Source organism: Echinops telfairi, unplaced genomic scaffold (genome assembly GCF_000313985.2).
Source record: "Echinops telfairi isolate 266 unplaced genomic scaffold, ASM31398v2 ScPeMD7_9;HRSCAF=40, whole genome shotgun sequence".
NCBI classification, from domain to species: Eukaryota; Metazoa; Chordata; class Mammalia; order Afrosoricida; family Tenrecidae; genus Echinops; species Echinops telfairi.
Genome location: NW_022103906.1, coordinates 17348076 through 17364568, shown reverse-complemented (window position 1 = coordinate 17364568; position 16493 = coordinate 17348076). Strand labels below are relative to the sequence as shown.

Here is a 16493-nt window from a genome sequence, read left to right as displayed (position 1 = left end):
CTAAGAAAATGTGGGCCAAGAGGCTGTGGGCCCCTAGTAGGCTCAGAGCGGGTGCATGGGTGCCTGCCCGGGAGAGGGAGACCCTCACCCTCCACCTGCTGCTGATCAAGAGCAGCAGGTGAAAAAAATGTGAGCAAGGGGGCAAAAGGGTGAGTGGGCAAGAGAGCAAGAGTCTGTGAGCCCAAGCCAAGCCCCGAGCAGTCCCAGAGTGTGCCTGTGTGCCCCAAGAGCCTCCAACCTGCCACAAGACCAGAGCAAGGTAAAAGAGAGCGAGACCATTCCACAGCCAGGATATTTCAAACCTCCGGCTGGGGAAGCGTGGTTGATGGTATTGTTTGACCCCATTGGCTAAGTTAAGCTCACCTGGGTGATGTCATGAGCCTGGGCTTAGTTTGGGGGTCCAGGTGTACCTCCCACCTGGTTTGGGGCCTTGAGTGTGAGCATGCTCAGTTTGGGGTCTCCATGGGTGTCTAATGGTTGCCTGATCTCGTTGCAACTTCCCTTGCAGGCATGGGAAGGACAACCTCCCTGTCCCTAAATCTAGCTACCTACCGTTTTCTTATTGATGGACATTTATTTGGAAGTTATCACTGTGACAGTCTCCCTGCAGTATTTCTGTAGGGTAGGTGCAAACAGTTAAAGCACTTCAGCTGCTAAGGTTGATGGTTCGCATTTACCTAGAGACGTCTCAGGGTAAAGGCCTGGAGTTCTACTCCTGAGTCAGCCATTGAAAATCTCTATGGAGCACAGTTCTACTCTCACGCACATGGGATCACCATAGTTGGGTTGACTTGACAGCAATCGGTTACTTTTCTAAAAGTGGAGTTGTCAGATAGAATTGTATCTGCATTTAAAATATTGCTCGATTCTGCCAAACTATCCTCTTGACCCTACATTGCTGAGAATACCCGTCCCCAGACCCTCTCTGACCATGGAGATGAGGGATGTTTTAAACTTCGTCAGTTCAGTGAGTGAGTGTGGGATCCAGTCCCACAGTCAAACGGGCACTTAGGAGTGATGTGTGCAATGAAGGAAAATAAAGAAGACAGAAAAACGGGGCTCGGGCGCTCATCTCCAATGTTGGAATAAGAGAGAGTGGTTTATATAGTAAGGAAGGCACATGCCCAATAGAATGAGCAAACAATGAGCTTATATAGTAAGGAAGGCACATGCCCAATAGAATGAGCAAAGTGTGAATCTTGGATATCCTGAGCTCTTTAGGAGAACACTTCATGAAAAGAAATAACAGGGGTAGTTGGCTCCTTGAGTGACAGGGACAAAGGGAATCTGACTGCCCTTAAGATAAAGATAGCATCCTTTAGCCGGGTAGCAAGGAGCCAGGCACCTGTAGGAGGCAGCTGTCTATGAGCATTTTAGTGCTCAGTTGTGGAGAGGTCTTTCTGTCTGGAGATCAGGTACGTATCTATTAGCTCCTGACTCTGAAGGTTTTCCTGGAACACTAGCTCTGGTACTCCACCACCTGGGATCCTGTTAGAGACGAGGCCGCTGACACTTTCATCCAGGTTCTCAGTTTCCCACAGTGAGAAAGAGTGTCTTCTTGTGCCAGTTTACATCTCCTTTTGACCCTTCATATGCTTAGATTTCTTTCTTTGATAATGACCTCTTTACACGATTTGCCCATTTTTATTTGAATGTCGCAGTGGTCTTGGGTTTCTGGGAATCTTGAGCTCTACCGTGATAGTTCACGTTTTCTGCTTCCCATCTCGTCTGTTGGTTCCTCCTTTTTCTTTTCCTGATTTTCTTTGTCCTGGTTTTCCCTGGGTTTCTTAAAAATCACACGTTTCATGTCTTAGTTTTTTAAAGGAGCCCCAATGGTTACCCATCGGTTACACATTGGGCTGCTAACAGCAAGATCAGCGAGTGGAAACCACCAGCCACTCAGTAAGAGAAAGATGGGGCTTTCTACTCCCATAAAGAAACACTCCCAGAGGGCAGTTCTGCTCTGTCCTACTGGGTCATCTTAAGTCAGCATCGACCGGATAGCAATGGGTTTGGTTTGACTTTTAGTTACATTTAATTTACATTTGCAGTAATTAATGATTCAGATGGACTTGATGGCAGTGAGTGAATACAAATTAGCTTAGCCTCTTCTATCAGCATGTTTATCGCTGTCTCTGGGCTACCCCCAGCCATCTTGCAGCTTGCTGTACTGTGCTGGCTTGCATGCCGCTCTGGTGCTGGGTGATTTGTCAGTGGTCTTTGGATCAGAAGCAGCGTCACTCATGGTGGCTAGTACTCAGCAGAGTTTCCAGACTAACGCTTACTAGGCTTGTCAAGATAATTCCGAAAACTAGCCATTTGAAACATTATGGATCATAGATTATGGTCCGAGACCTCTGCTCACTTTGGATGCATTGTCAGGATCTGACTGCCGAGAACATCCTGTTTGGTAAAGCAGAGGGCCAGGGAAGGTGAGGGAAACTCTCAAGAAGGTAGAGCCACACAATGGCCCCAACAATGACCTGAAGCAGACAAGGTCATGGCAATGGCTCCAGACCAGACCATGGTTCATTCTGTTATACACGGGGCCACCCGGGAGTCAGAGCTACCTCAACAGTCACTAACAGCAGCAAAAGCCTGTGGAGTCCCACCGTGCCATGCCAGCACTGCGTGGCCCTTCCTCCTTGCATCTCCGGCGCTGGTTCACACCAGCACTTTCCCCAGGCAGATGGAAGACGGTCTCCAGTGTTAGCTTGGGACAAACCTGCTGTTTCCGGCTGCTCTGCTTACTCTTTGAAAGGCTATTCACAATATGTGAATGCATGTGTTTTAGAATCCCATGTGCTGTGAAGAATCCCTTTGGGGGAGGGTGGCAATTAATGAGCCCTAGAACTAGTAGTAAGGAGCCCTGGTGCCTCAGTGGTTAAGTGCCCGTCTGCCCAGGAGTCATGCAGTGGAGCCTATGATGATGACAGTTCTCCTCTGTGCTATAGAGTCCTTATATGTCAGAATGAATGGGAAGGTATTGAGTTCTAAAATTTTTAAATATGATGGTAAGCTTCCATGCCATGTGAACATCATTAGCAGGGATCAGAGATTCAAAGAGTAAGATTAAATGCCAGATGGAAATATTTGGTGGAAGAGCGAAGCGGTTACAAAATACACGCTGTATCATCTGACTTAAAATAACTGCTGGATTTCCAAGTGAACTAAAAATGAAAGTCAGTATCTCAGACTTCAGTTGTCGCTCCGTGTGCTGACTGGGTTCGGAACCCCTCTCCGGATAGTGCCTGGAAGGAACCGAAGCTGTACTTTCAATGGCACCCCAATGACCAGCATCCCTCTGTTGTGGGCCCTGCTTTCTGCGTCCCGTCTGAAACCCTTGCTTCTCTCCGAAGGTCCTTGGGCAGAGGGCCCTAGCGCATGACAGACGAGAAAGCTAAGGCCAGCCCGAGTTGTTTGCATCATTATGCAATGTTTTTCTTTGTTGCTTATTTTTGTTTTGTTTTGTTTAACTGTAGGAATTTCCTCATGATATGTTTGCTGTGGTTCTTTTTTTATTAATTTTCTTGGAACTGGGTGTAAGTGCTTTTGACAGAGGCCCCCCACAGTTGATATTTCGGGAACCGTGGAGTCGTCTCCTGCGTGTGTGCACAGCTGGAGAGTCGGTGAAGGACTGGGGTGGAGTTCTGTGTCACTTGAGGACTCTCTCTTCTGTGTCTTCCTCGGTTAGGGCATTTCTCTTCTCACTGTCCACACACTGTATCCTCTCATTTTTATCCCAGGAAGCCTGTGGATGTCAGCTTGGATCCTATCCCACCCATACCACATGGTCTGAAAACTGCACCAGACGCAAATCCTCAGTCCCATCTCATTGCTGCCGAGTTCCTCCCACTGATAGTGGCTCCTCGGGTCAGAGTGGAACTCCCCTTAGGATACAAGTTTTCCCTATGATGCGAGAGACAGGAACGGCCACACCTGTCCCCAGCAGAGGAGGCCATCCGTCCATTCAAGCCGCCTATCTTTTGATTGGCAACAGGATTCTTAACCATGTGTCACGGGGCTCACGCAGGCATAGCTCTTCCCCACTGTTCCGTGTCTTACTCCTGTTCCGTGTCTGCCGAGCGCTTTACAGTGTGTCTTAAAAAACAAATACACAACTTTAATTGACAGATAATTCACATATCATACACTTCCAGGTTAAAAAGAGTTGTATAACCATATCTACAATCAGTTATAGAATATTTATCTTTCTTTGTGCACTCTTTGTTAGCTTCCTATTTTCCTTTAGCTTCCCCAGACCCCTAATAAGCCATAAATTCAGTTACTTTCTATAGATTGACCTATCCTTGATTTTATATTCTGGAAACACACACACACACACACACACACACGAACACAGAGCAAAAAAAAGTCAACAAACTACGTAATATAATAAACCAGAGGAAAAAAACCTAAACTGAAAAAAAAGCAGTAAATATTAAAAAGTAGAACAAACTTAAGATGGATCAAAAAGGAGATCAAATGATTGGATATTATGTTTTTAATTAATTACATCTTCCATAATCACATTTATAATACTCTTTGTCTGATATCAAGGCTCTTCACATCCCTTGCCTATTTAGGGATGCTGCAATGGATTTAGGGCCCCCACTGTCATCCACACCCTTCTACACAATGAGCACTCACAATTTAAGCTCTGATAACATTCACTCTTAAGGATTTGGGTTTTATTATTTATCATACTTGGATCACACAGGCTGATGTGCTTCTTCCATGTGGACTTAGCTGACAGCTCACGAAGACTGCTGCGTGTTTGAAGACAAGCCTTTAAGACCCAGACACCATTCTTTCTGATAGCCAGGCACCATCTGATTTCTTCACCACACATTGCTGTAGCACCATGGCCTTAAGTGATCCCTTCATGAGGGCCATCATTGAGCAGTGGTAATAAGAACTAATTGTTCTTGGATCAGGGCTAGAATTAAATGGGAACCCAAAAATTCATTCACAAATGTGTGGCTTATTCATATATGTCTCTGGTTCTCTTTAGAGGCCTCATTATCATTACATGTCAGAGAATATTAGGAATCATCCCCCTGGAGCACAACGCAATGCTGCTATAATGAAGCCCTTGGATGGTTTTTGATGTTGATATTGTTGTTCCTTGTTCTCTTCCAGAGGCCTTTTGATGGAAGCTTTCCAACAAGGCGGCCCGAGTAGTTCCGGTGTTCACCTCATGAAAGGGGAGATAACATTTTCCCAGGTAGGGGACACCCCAAGACCCCCTAGAGTAGACATTCTTGCTTGTGCTGATGGGTGTGTCTTCTTTACCCCTTCCTGCTTATAGCACTGCACTCTCTTAAGACTGGCCTCCAGGGAGGAGACTAAAGGGAAGCATTGAAGACTATGTTCTTTGTTGTGTCTTTGGGCCATCCAGAGGAAGGCATCCTGATGACTCGGAAACTTCCGACTCCTCTGAGATCATCTGTCCCAAGGAATCACAAACTGATGTGTGTCCACAAACAATACAAACACCAGTGTCACCTGTACCTGACTCAAGGCCTTAGAAAGCACCTGACCTGTAGACACAATTGCTCAGCCTCTTACTCAAATAGCTATTTCAGGGAGACTTTGGTATCAGGCATCAGATTTTAATCATGACCACCATTTATGGACTGTTTGACCATAAGGAAGGAAGTTATAGAAACTCTTGAATTCTCACTGTCATCATCTGTAAAAGGATAATGCTACCTATCTTATCCTGATAGGTCTTTGTGAAGGGTGGACAGTGCTTAGCCCAATGCCTGGCATATAATAAGTAATAAATATTAGTTATCATTGTTACTGACCATCACAGTTATTTTTCTTATAAAAGAAACTAGGATTTAAAAGAGCTGAATTTTCAATTCGTATGGTACTAAGAAAAAGCCTGCTGCAAATGTACCTTATAAGCAGACATAGAAAACATTCTATATGAAATATTTTTACCTCCTACAAGAACCCCTCCTGGGACCCACCATAATAGAAGGAAGAAAAAGGGGGTCTAATTGTGGGTGGGGAAGGACTAAATGCAGGCACCCTAAAGCATGTGGCCACATATACACCGTGACAGTGGGTGATTGACAACAGTGACCATTTCGTAGGGAATAAGCATCGTGATTTCATCAGTTTAACAACAGCAGTGATCTTTCTGGGAGGTAAGGAAAGAAGGAGGTGGCATATACTGTCAAGCAACTATGGGGACTATATAAGGAGCTCTGGTAGCATAATGGGCTATGGATTAGGGCTGCTAACCACAAAGTCAGTAGTTTGAATCCACCAGCCAGTCTATGAAAGAAAGGCGAGGCTTTCTACTCCTGTCAAGGACTTACAGACTCAGAAACCCACGGGGCAGTTCTACTCTGTCCTACAGGGTCAGTATTAATTGGAGTCAACTTAATGGCAGTGAGTGATGAGCATTATAAAGTGAGTTCCCACGAATTACTATGAAAACCCTGCATCCATTCAGGCTCTTAGCATGTTCTCGTGGTCAGAGTAGCTCCTGGGAAACTCACATGGCCAGAGGAAGAGGTCTGAAAAACAGCTTAGAACACGATATGCTTGATTTGTCTTTTTAAAAGTCCCATGTAGGGATTTAATGTTATCTTATACCTTTTTATTCCTGTATATTGTGTAAACAAACAGTGCAAAAGTGGACAAACCGATGTGTTTCCACAAACAATACAAACACCAGTGTCACCTGTACCTGACTCAAGGCCTCAAAAATTACCTGATCTATAGACACTCCCTGTCCCCTCCAGCCCACCCACAAGAGTGAAGACCATCCTAACTTCTAACCATGTGCACCCGTTTTGTCAGCTTTTGTGCTTGATAGAAATAGAATCTGCAATGAGCACTCTTGTATCCGGCATCTGTTTGTTCAATGGTATATGAATATTTGTGAGATTCATTCATGTGCTCACATACAGTTGTAGATCGCTTATTTCCATTGCCATATAATATTCTTTGCTGTGAATGTACTGTACCAATGTGTTCAGCTGGATTGACTAGAGAAACAGATTTATTCACACTCACATATATGTGTGAAGAGAGAGCTTTATATGAAGAAGTAATTATGCATCAATAAACCATCCCAGCCCAGTCCAACGCAAGACCATACATCTGATACTAGTCAACAAGCCCCTCTTCAGACTCACAAAGCCACATGCAATGATGCAGAGTGCAGGAAGATCACCGGCCAGTGGCTCCAAAGTCTTGTGGATCCAATGGTGGTGGACATATCTCCAGGCCTCCCGCAGGTCTCCATGTGACATCATCAGGAAGGTGAAGGCAGAGGGAAGGAGGGAGGGAGGTTCCCAGGACCCTCTTTATGAGGAGGTCACACGCACAAGGAGGCACCATCAGGCTGTGTCCTGATTGGCAGGCTAGACTCCACCCCTTCTCTTCAAGTTGACAGGAAATTATATAACTACCTGAGTGTATGGGTTGTTCTTAGTTTGAAGCTGTTTCAAAGACTGCTGGGTGGTATGTATATGTTTACCCCAGTCTGTCTATCTGTGGGCATTTGGGTAATTTCAAGTTTGGGACGTGAATTGTGATTCTATGAGTGTGTCGATGTCCTGGGGCAAGCATTTGTAGAACTTCTGTTGGGCATCCATCCAGGGTAGACCATGCATATGTTCCCATCTTGAAAACATTCAAAGTGGTTGTATTAATATACACCTCGTCTGCTAATTCGCTTTGACAGTGGGCGCCTCTCATGGAAGAAGAATGCAAGAAACATTCTGCGGCCTCAGGAACCTGCCTCCCGGAGAATTTCTCTATACGTCAAATCTTTGGGAAGGCCATTGCAGAAAGAAAGATCAACCGCCCCATTCTCCAGGCTGCGCTGACTCTCAGAAAGAAGGGTACGTTTCCAGGAGTGGCCGTCCTGTCACCCTGCCGCTTAGGCATCCTTGTGGAGGTTCGGTCAGAATTCAAGTAAACGTGTTCTGAGACCCCACTCATCTCTGAGACCAAGGAAAACCACTTTTAATGCGTTAGTGCTATAAAATGACCAAAACAAGTTAAAAGCCCAGCATTTTCAAAGTTGCTGTACAAAGGAAAGAATTGTACTTTTTAGAGCAGTAAGTGCTCTGACAGCACACTTTTGTCTCATGGCCAATGGACTGATAACGAGCTGGAAAGAACACATAACCCCTTTGTCACAGGAGGGAACACTTGGCCTTTGAAGGAACGATCTTTGTTTGGGTGCCTTTGGGTCAGAGTGGCCGAGGGCCAAGCAAAGTCAGCTGGGCTAAGCCACGAGGTCGTCGTGCTCCTGCAGTCTGGTGCAGTGTCCGGCCTTCTCTTTAGGCAGCCTTGGCCCCCCTCTGCCCTCTCCTGGAGACCTGCCCACCGTGTGGTACAACCTTCACGCCCATGGTTTCTCACTCACGCCGGTCTCACCAGCCCCTCCCTGGACCTGGTTTCAGATGTGGCTTGGTTCTTGTCCTCACTTGGTAGACAGATCACAAGCCAGGAAATGATGCTTCCCTAGTTCACTTCTCGAGTTTTGAAATGGGACAGCAGCCCTTGGAAGGCAGTACAGGTGTTAGGACGATGGGGGGCCGGTTTGCTAGAAGGTGGGGTGGGCATCGGCAGGTCAGGGTGGTAAGCCTGGCTCTACTTCACACTCACTGCCTGATCTGGAGCCAGAACGTGACACTGTGTCTGTTTGCTCACATGCACAATTCAGATAGTAAGATCTGCCCACCCTACCCGAGGCAGGGGAGGATCAAATGAGCAGAGAACGTCAAAACAGACATCGTAAGGGATTCTCGTGTCCTCTGGAAGCCTTTCATGTAATCACGGAATTCGCTCTTCGGTCTCAGGCAGGGTAGCTTGTAGTTAGTTCAAGGCGATGCATTTCTCACTTGCCAACTGAGAAGCTGGCTTACAGGAAATTGTTCTAACTGAGCAAGACCTCACCTGACCCATCTTAGGGACCACCCCTGGGGCCTCTCGGGCATCTCGGGGCAGGGTTCTGTGGGTGGGTCCATTCATCGGTGGCTTCTGATTCAGGGTTTCTAACCTGCATCCTCACCAACAACTGGCTGGACGATAGCGCCCAGAGAGGCAGCCTGGCCCAGCTGATGAGTGAACTGAAGCCGCACTTCGACTTCCTGATAGAGTCGTGTCGTGTTGGAGTGGCCAAGCCCGAGCCCCAGATTTACAAGTTGGTCCTAGACACCTTGCAGGTCAACCCCACTGAGGTAAGTAGACCTTTCTTTGCGGTGGGTCAAACTGTGCCAGTAACATTACAGAGAGGGTCTGAGGAGGGGGGATAGCAACTGCCCGCAGGACACATCTCTACCCAGAGGCAGGTCTCACTCATCCGAGACTAGCACTTCTTCTATCAGACTTCTAGGCATCCTTTCATCCGAGAAAGCTCCACAGAGACAGGTGTTTGGCCCCTTTCTATGACTCATAAAACCTGGGTCAAAACAGGCTTCATAAAAAAGCTACTACTCGTCTGTGTCTGAATATTTCTGTTAGGCTATCGCTGCGTACTTCTGAGGCAGCGGGACCCTGAAAGACTGTCCCAGGTTCATGGGCTCATCAGGGTCCCTCCCCAAACGGTGAGCAGAGGTGCACGCCCACACTGCAGCAGCTTGCTGCCATATGCTTAGTTCTTTTTGCAGAAGCAAATTCTTCTGCGTGTATGGTTTCCTACTTTGTTCTCTTATCTGCCGTTATTATTATTCTTTTGACCCCTCCATATTGGCTGTTCATAAAATATAGATTTCCCAGTTAAATGTTCATGCTACCTGGACAAGTTTACATCATCTTTTAATCTTGCAGTTTCCAGGTTTAGGCTGAAATAAATGGGTGTATGCGGGGACATTTGTATTAGTTACCTATGTGTTTATTAATATGTACTTATGTAATGAAGTACTTGAAAGGCAAACGCGAAAGGCTAATGACACTGAAGGGAAATCATTCTTTCTCTCACCAGGGTAAAGCCTGCACTGTCAGCATGCTAATGTGTTTCCTTTGTGCGTGAGAGTTTCTTTCCCACAGTAATGCCTGTGTCTGTGCTGTGTCCATTCAGGTGGTTTTCTTAGATGACTTGGGGACTAATCTGAAGCCGGCTCGGGAGTTGGGAATGGTCACCATCCGTGTCCACGACACCGCGGCAGCCCTGAGAGAGCTGGAGAAAGTAACCAGCATGCAGGTAATCTTAAGTCTGAGCTGAGCCAGCGCTCCTGTGACTGCAGTTCACATAGAGAAGAGGCAAGTCCGTGAGAGGACAGCCTGGGTTGGGTGGACTTGGCTCCTCAGGGTTCTCTGGCAGATGGGCTGGCAGCGCTCGTGACTGTCAGAATGGCACCTGCACGCTGTCCTGGGACACTGAAGGCAATAGCTTGCCCCTCACCCAGCTCACAGGCAAATGGATGTTGTGAGAGCAAGAGTGTACCCCAGGCTTCACGCCAGTCGGGAAGCAGGGGAAGCATGGTCAATTTCAAAGCCATCCCAATGTTCTTAGGTATGCATATATATTTTAGCTCACCTTCAACTGCCATCGCGTTGTTTCCTAAAAAGGTTTATAAAACTGTAGATCTTTATGGGAGTAGACAGCCTCATCTTTCTCATGTGAAGTGGTTGATGAGTTTGCACTGTCCACCTTGCACTTAGCCGTACAACACTTAGCCCAGAGGGCTCCTAGGGCCCTTAGCTTCACAAAGTCTTCACTACTTACATGTACTGGCTCAATGATTCCAAACAGCAATCCTGTGATGTGGGACTGTTCACTCTTGCCCTATTGTTGGGTGCATTTGAAAAGGACCCCATATGACAGAGCCGAAGTCACACACACACACACACACACACACACACACACCAGGTTTGCTTGACTGTACTATATACAGAGGGAGATGATCACATCTTTCCCCACAGAGCCGCCCAATGGATTTGAACTGCCAACCTTTCAGATAGCAACCAAACACCTAGCTATTGTGCCACCGAGCTTTCTTCCAACCTCATGTTTTAAAGTAACTACTCAAGTTTTCAAAATAATCAGCCATTGTTGGCACAGAGTTCTACTGTGACATGCATGAGGGCAGCATGTGTTGGATTTGACTCAACAGCAGCTGATGGTCTGTTGAGAATTGACCTGCTAGGGCTGCATCATGAGAGCAAGGCATACTGCCCACCCTGGCCCGGCCGGTAAGGGTTTGTGGCTTTGGTCACTCGCTGCAGTGCTGCTAGGAGCGACAATACTCTGTCACTGCCATCGAGTTTATGCTGACTCAGAGTGACCTTATAGGACAAGGTAGAACAGCCTCTGTCAGATTCTGAAGCTGTAACTGTGTAGGGGAGTAAAAAGTCCTGTTGTTCTCCCTGGGAATGGCTTGTGATTTAGAACTGCTGACCTTGAGAGTAACAGTAGAGCACATAACCACTCCCTTACCAGGCAACACAGAGGCAAGGGGAAATCCTTAGTGATGGCCCAGGGCCCAGGCCCAAGGAGGAGCCTGCCCCATCAGAGAGAAGACACCTCATTCCCTCAGTTTCTCTAAGATCAGCGTTATCTCAGTTGAGTCCCGAAGGGAGCAAGTTGTGCAGTGCCCTGGCTAAGGAGAGGAGGTGGGAGGAGGAGGAGGAGGAGGAGGAGACCCATAGGAGAGGAGGTGGGAGGAGGCTGATCACTCCCCGTGAACTTGTGAAACACCCCGGGTTCCCTGTTGTTTCTCAGAGGGAACACTTGACCCTACATATTTGTTCATGGATTGACTTCACAATCTCCAAACATCTTGCTCAAATACACCTTGTCCTCTGATCGTCTAGAAGCTCCAGCCAGTAGAGAGGAAATGACCCTGGGCTTGTAATCAGAAAACGTCTCTCCCACACACCTGTGTGTGGCCTGCTCAGAGATGGGTATCCGTAGAATCAGGCAGGGCTTCATAGCTGCCCTATAAAATAGGGATTGGAAACCTGTCCCACCTCCCTTTTTCTCAGGATGGTGAGAAAGTTAAAAGGGAAGGTGGTAAGCACCCACTCTTCAGCAGGGCCGAGCATGTTCTTGAGAGACACAGTCATGAATAGTCTTTGGAAACTGTAGGAAACACGGAGTCATTGGGGGAATTCCACCTCCCTCCCATAGCCATGGAAGCTGTAGGCTGTGCAGGGTTTGGGGCCTGGGAAGCCAGAGGCATCTCTGAGGAAGGGCCCTAAGACAAGACCAGAAGCACTGATAACTGCCCCAATCCCACCTCACCTGCTCACACCACCACGGCTGCATCCCTCCTGCCAGACATGGGGCTCTCATCGGAGCCATCTTTCTTGCCCCTTCTCAGAGGCCAGTCAGACACACTCCCTTGTTAAAGGTTAGAAAACTGGGTAACTGTGTTAGTCTGGATACTTTAGAGAAACAAATCCATAGAAACTCACGTATAAGAGAGAGTTTTATATAAAGGTTAAGTGCACATCAAGAAAACATCCCAACCCAGTGTTGCCCAAGCGCACAAGTCCAACATTAACCCATTAACCCATATGTCCGACACCAATCCACAAAGTCCTCCTCCATCTTACAAAACACACACTATAATGCCGACTGCAGGAGGAAAGCTGAATCAGTGAACGTGTAAGCATCTCAGCCCTGGCAGGGGTCTCCACACAGATACTCCAGCACTCAGGGCTGCATCAGGGTAGGTCCATGCAGCTTCTCCTTGGGGATGTCTTGTAGGAAGTGAGCCTTGCCAGTTGAAGCAGGGAACTGGCTAAGACAGCTGCACCCTGGTCCGACCATCACAAAGCAAGAGACCCGAGAACTAGAAAGGCGAAGCCCACCAAGCCATTTATCCCTCCGCCCTTCAATTAACCCCACATGTGTTTATCGGCCAGGTTGGCACAATCAACTTTAACTCAGTAACTGAGGAGAGCCATTTGTTTCTGAGCCACCACCTTCAGGGTAAAAGACTGTATTAAGGATTCGCTGGCATGTCCAGCAGCAGGTTTGGGCTGTAACACGATGTTCTTTACGTGTGCTGGGCGTCCTGTCTTTGGTTACTTTACCTCAGGGGGGTTGGCACTAGTACGGTAGCGTCATCTTTAAGAACTCGTTGTGCACGGATCCTCCTGTCTGCTGCACCCTGGAAGGAGGTTTGGGGGCAGTGTCTTTTGCCTTAGGCTGCGAACCACAAGTCAACCGTTCAAAACCACCAGCTGCTACGTGGGAGGAAGATGGGACTTCCTGCTCCCAGAAAGATAAACAGTTGGGAAACACTCAGGGGCAGTTCAACCCTGTCCTGTGTGTCAGACTCAAATCAGTGGCAGTGAAATTTTGTGGGGTGTTTTTCTTTCAATGGCGTTTGAGGTAGTCAAGGTAGTCGTAACCCCTTGGGTCTGAGGACATAACACTGAGATCTGCAGGTGGAAGGCACAGGGGTAGATGTTGGCTGCCTGGAAGAAGCCTGTCACCAGCACTAGGCCATAGTGGAATGGCTACATCAAGAGATTTCCATCTCTGACAGTGCCCAGAAGGAGCCTGGGGCCATTCGAGGAACTCCCGGAGAAAAGAATAAGATGGGTAAAGTGTAAATCTCAATGGTTTAAAACAAGGTTCTATTTGTTCTCATGTCATCGGTGGTGATAGAGGAGCGTTGTTTTGCAGTATCACACGGGTCCCCTCATTGATGGAGACCCACAGCCTAGGACATGTGGTTCCCAAGGCCATGCCACAGGTCAGCTGGAGATGAGACAAAGGGAATGTAGAGAAGCAGGAGAGAGGTATTAAAAGGACAAGGGTCATTACTCTTCTGTCTTCATGCCATTGGCTAGAGCTCAGTCACCTGACTCCACCAAGCTGAAAGGAAGGCTCAGAAAGGTCACCTTATTTTGTGCCCAAAGCAAGGAAAAATGAGTTGGTGACCAGCTCGTCAGTGACCAATGGCATCTAGGATCCTAATGACCTCTGTGTCCCTTTTAGTGCCAAGCTTCTCGAGTTTGGTAAACTCCTCTGAGAACTTTTTATCGAAAGAAGTCGTCTCTCTCCCTGTACCCTTTGTACTTCCAGCTTCTCAGTCCTGCAGCCCCTCTGCCAGCTCCATGCCAGCTCAGCGATATGAGCCACGGGTATGTGCCAATCAAGGTAAGTCTTCTCGTTCAGTCAGCCGAGTTCTCACTGCACACGTCACCTCACATGACCAGCACAGCCCTCTCATCCACTGAGAGTCTTGTTCATTAGGTGTTCACAGTAGATGACCATTTGCTGTTTAACGGAAATAACACCTTCCAAGACATTTTCATTGCTCAGAAATCGGCAGAAGGTTTTATAAAGCAATGTAGCTGATGTGGTCATGCCCCCAAGAATGTCGGGCCCCATGAGGCCTCGAGGCCCTGGGATGCTGACATCTGTGAGCCTCTGGTCTGTGTGGGAGGAGAACGTTTCTGCATCTAGTAGATATTTACCGAGCACTTAACTTTGTGTCAAGGAGCCTTGGAGTATCGTGGATTTGTAATGGCTTGGGCTGCAAAGTCAACAGTTCAAATCCATCAGAAGCTCTTCGGGAGAAAGATGAGACTCATGTAAAGAAATACAGAAACTCCAAAGAGCAATTCTAACGTATCGCTGTCCTATTGAGCAGCTATGAGCTGGAATCCATCCAGAGGCAGTGAAAGAGTTGCGTGTGATAGACTCAGATCAGGTGTTAGGGATATATTGACCATGGGAGCCCCCTGCTCAAGAACCCCATAGTGGGGCTAAAAAGCGGTAAACGGTCATGAAAAGCAGGTGGTCCGAGCTAAGGCAGGGCCGTGTGCAGAGGAACAGAGTCCAATAGAATGATTGTAGTCGTCTGTAAAATGGCAACCAGGTGTTTCGTGTTCTTCCTTTGACAGATCTTGTGCTTAGGTGCAAGTTTACACATCTGACGAGTTTTCCAATCACCATTGGTTTCGATCTTCACCAGGTGTCAGTCCTCTCCCAATTTCCTTCCTTGGCTCCATTTCCATTGGTACATTCTCCCTGACATTCCATGTCTTCTCTTCATCACTTTTGTCATGTGTTGGGTCTCCTACAGTTGATTGTTCTAAGAAGCACGTTTTTCGCAGGATTATTTGAACTCCTGTCTATTATTTAAGGAGCTTTGGTGACACTGCCATGTAAACTTCGGACTGCTAATTACAAAGTCAGTGGTTCAAACCCACCAGCAACTCCATGGGAGAAAGATGAGGCTGTCTGCTCCAGTAAAGATGTACAACCTCTGAAACCCTAGGCAGGGTTCCTAAAAATGGGGATGTACTCAATGGCAGTGGGTTTTGTCTTGTTTTGTGTGGGGCCAGCATTTGGCTGAAGGGGAGCCTCTGGGAGTGTCTTCGTTTTCAAGCTAGACAGTTTCCACAGGGCATTAGTCTTGGGGTTCTTCTAGCCTTTTTCAGACAGGTGAGTCTGATCTTTTGAAAGAATAATATTCTACATTTGCCCCCATTTTAATTGGGACCTTCTACATAGGCCTTGGTCTGAGTTGTTAGTATTCAGATGGCTGTTCCCCATCTGGTTGCTCTGGTCTCAGGTTAGAGGAGTCTATGGTTTGTGTGGGCCAATAGACCTTTGGACGACTTGCTTCCTTGAGTCTTCAATTTTCTTCATATTCCTTAGCTCCCGACTAGAAGAGAACAATAATTGCTTCTTAGATGACTGCTCACAAGCTTTTAAGATCCCAGAGTCTATGTACCAAACTAGGATACAGAACATTATCTTTATGAACTATTTTGCTAATTGACTTAGATGGCCCTGAGTTGATGGCCCTTGCCTAGCTTTTTCTTGAGCAAAATAGCTTGTGGTGAATCTTGGGAGAGAATTCCAATTGAGAACACTGGCTTGTTAATAATCCTACCTGTTGAACTTGTTGCTTCAATTCAGTTATGACTCACAGTGACCCTGCATTGCAGAGTAGAACTGCCTAATAAGGTATTCAAGACTTTACTCTTTAAAAAAAATTAAATGCTTTTATTGGGGGCTCTTACAGCTCTTGTCACAATCCATACATTCATCCATTGTGTCAAGCACATTTGTACATATGTTGTCAAGACTTTGCTCTTTATAGTAGCTAGTCTTCCTTATCTAGGGTGGCTGGGATTTGAGCCACTGATCTTTCAATTAGCATCCTAGCAATTATCCCTTGGAATAGTCTTCCAAAATAACCCCGAAAATCTCACTGCCATCAACTGAGTTGATTCCAACTCTTTGTGACCTTATAGGACAGAGTATAATCACCCCTTTGGGCTACAAATTTCTAAGTCTTTACAGGAATAAACAGCCTCATCTTTCTCCCACTGAGCCACGAGTGGGTTGGAACCACTGACCTTGAGATTAGCCATTCAATTAGTATCCCAGATACCAAAAGGGCTCCTTCAATACAACCAATAGAATGACTCCAAGTGAATTTCTAAAACTATTAGGGTCATTACTTTCCATTATGAAGTTTATAATAAACACTTTGGCGGGGGCGGGGGGTGGGGGTGGGGGGACAAACAAACAGAACACT

The 16493-nt window shown here is 46.9% G+C and overlaps 1 protein-coding gene across 1 annotated transcript in view; it reads left to right on the top strand.

Annotated features, from left to right (window-relative positions):
* EPHX2 (epoxide hydrolase 2) overlaps nt 1–16493 on the top strand; it is an 81049-nt gene that overhangs the window by 8844 nt on the left and 55712 nt on the right. The window contains exons 2-6 of the mRNA XM_045286708.1: nt 5143–5227; nt 7712–7871; nt 9028–9218; nt 10058–10180; nt 14021–14095. Of these exons, the coding sequence (XP_045142643.1) occupies nt 5143–5227; nt 7712–7871; nt 9028–9218; nt 10058–10180; nt 14021–14095 (634 nt within the window). The remainder of the gene's footprint in view (nt 1–5142; nt 5228–7711; nt 7872–9027; nt 9219–10057; nt 10181–14020; nt 14096–16493) is intronic.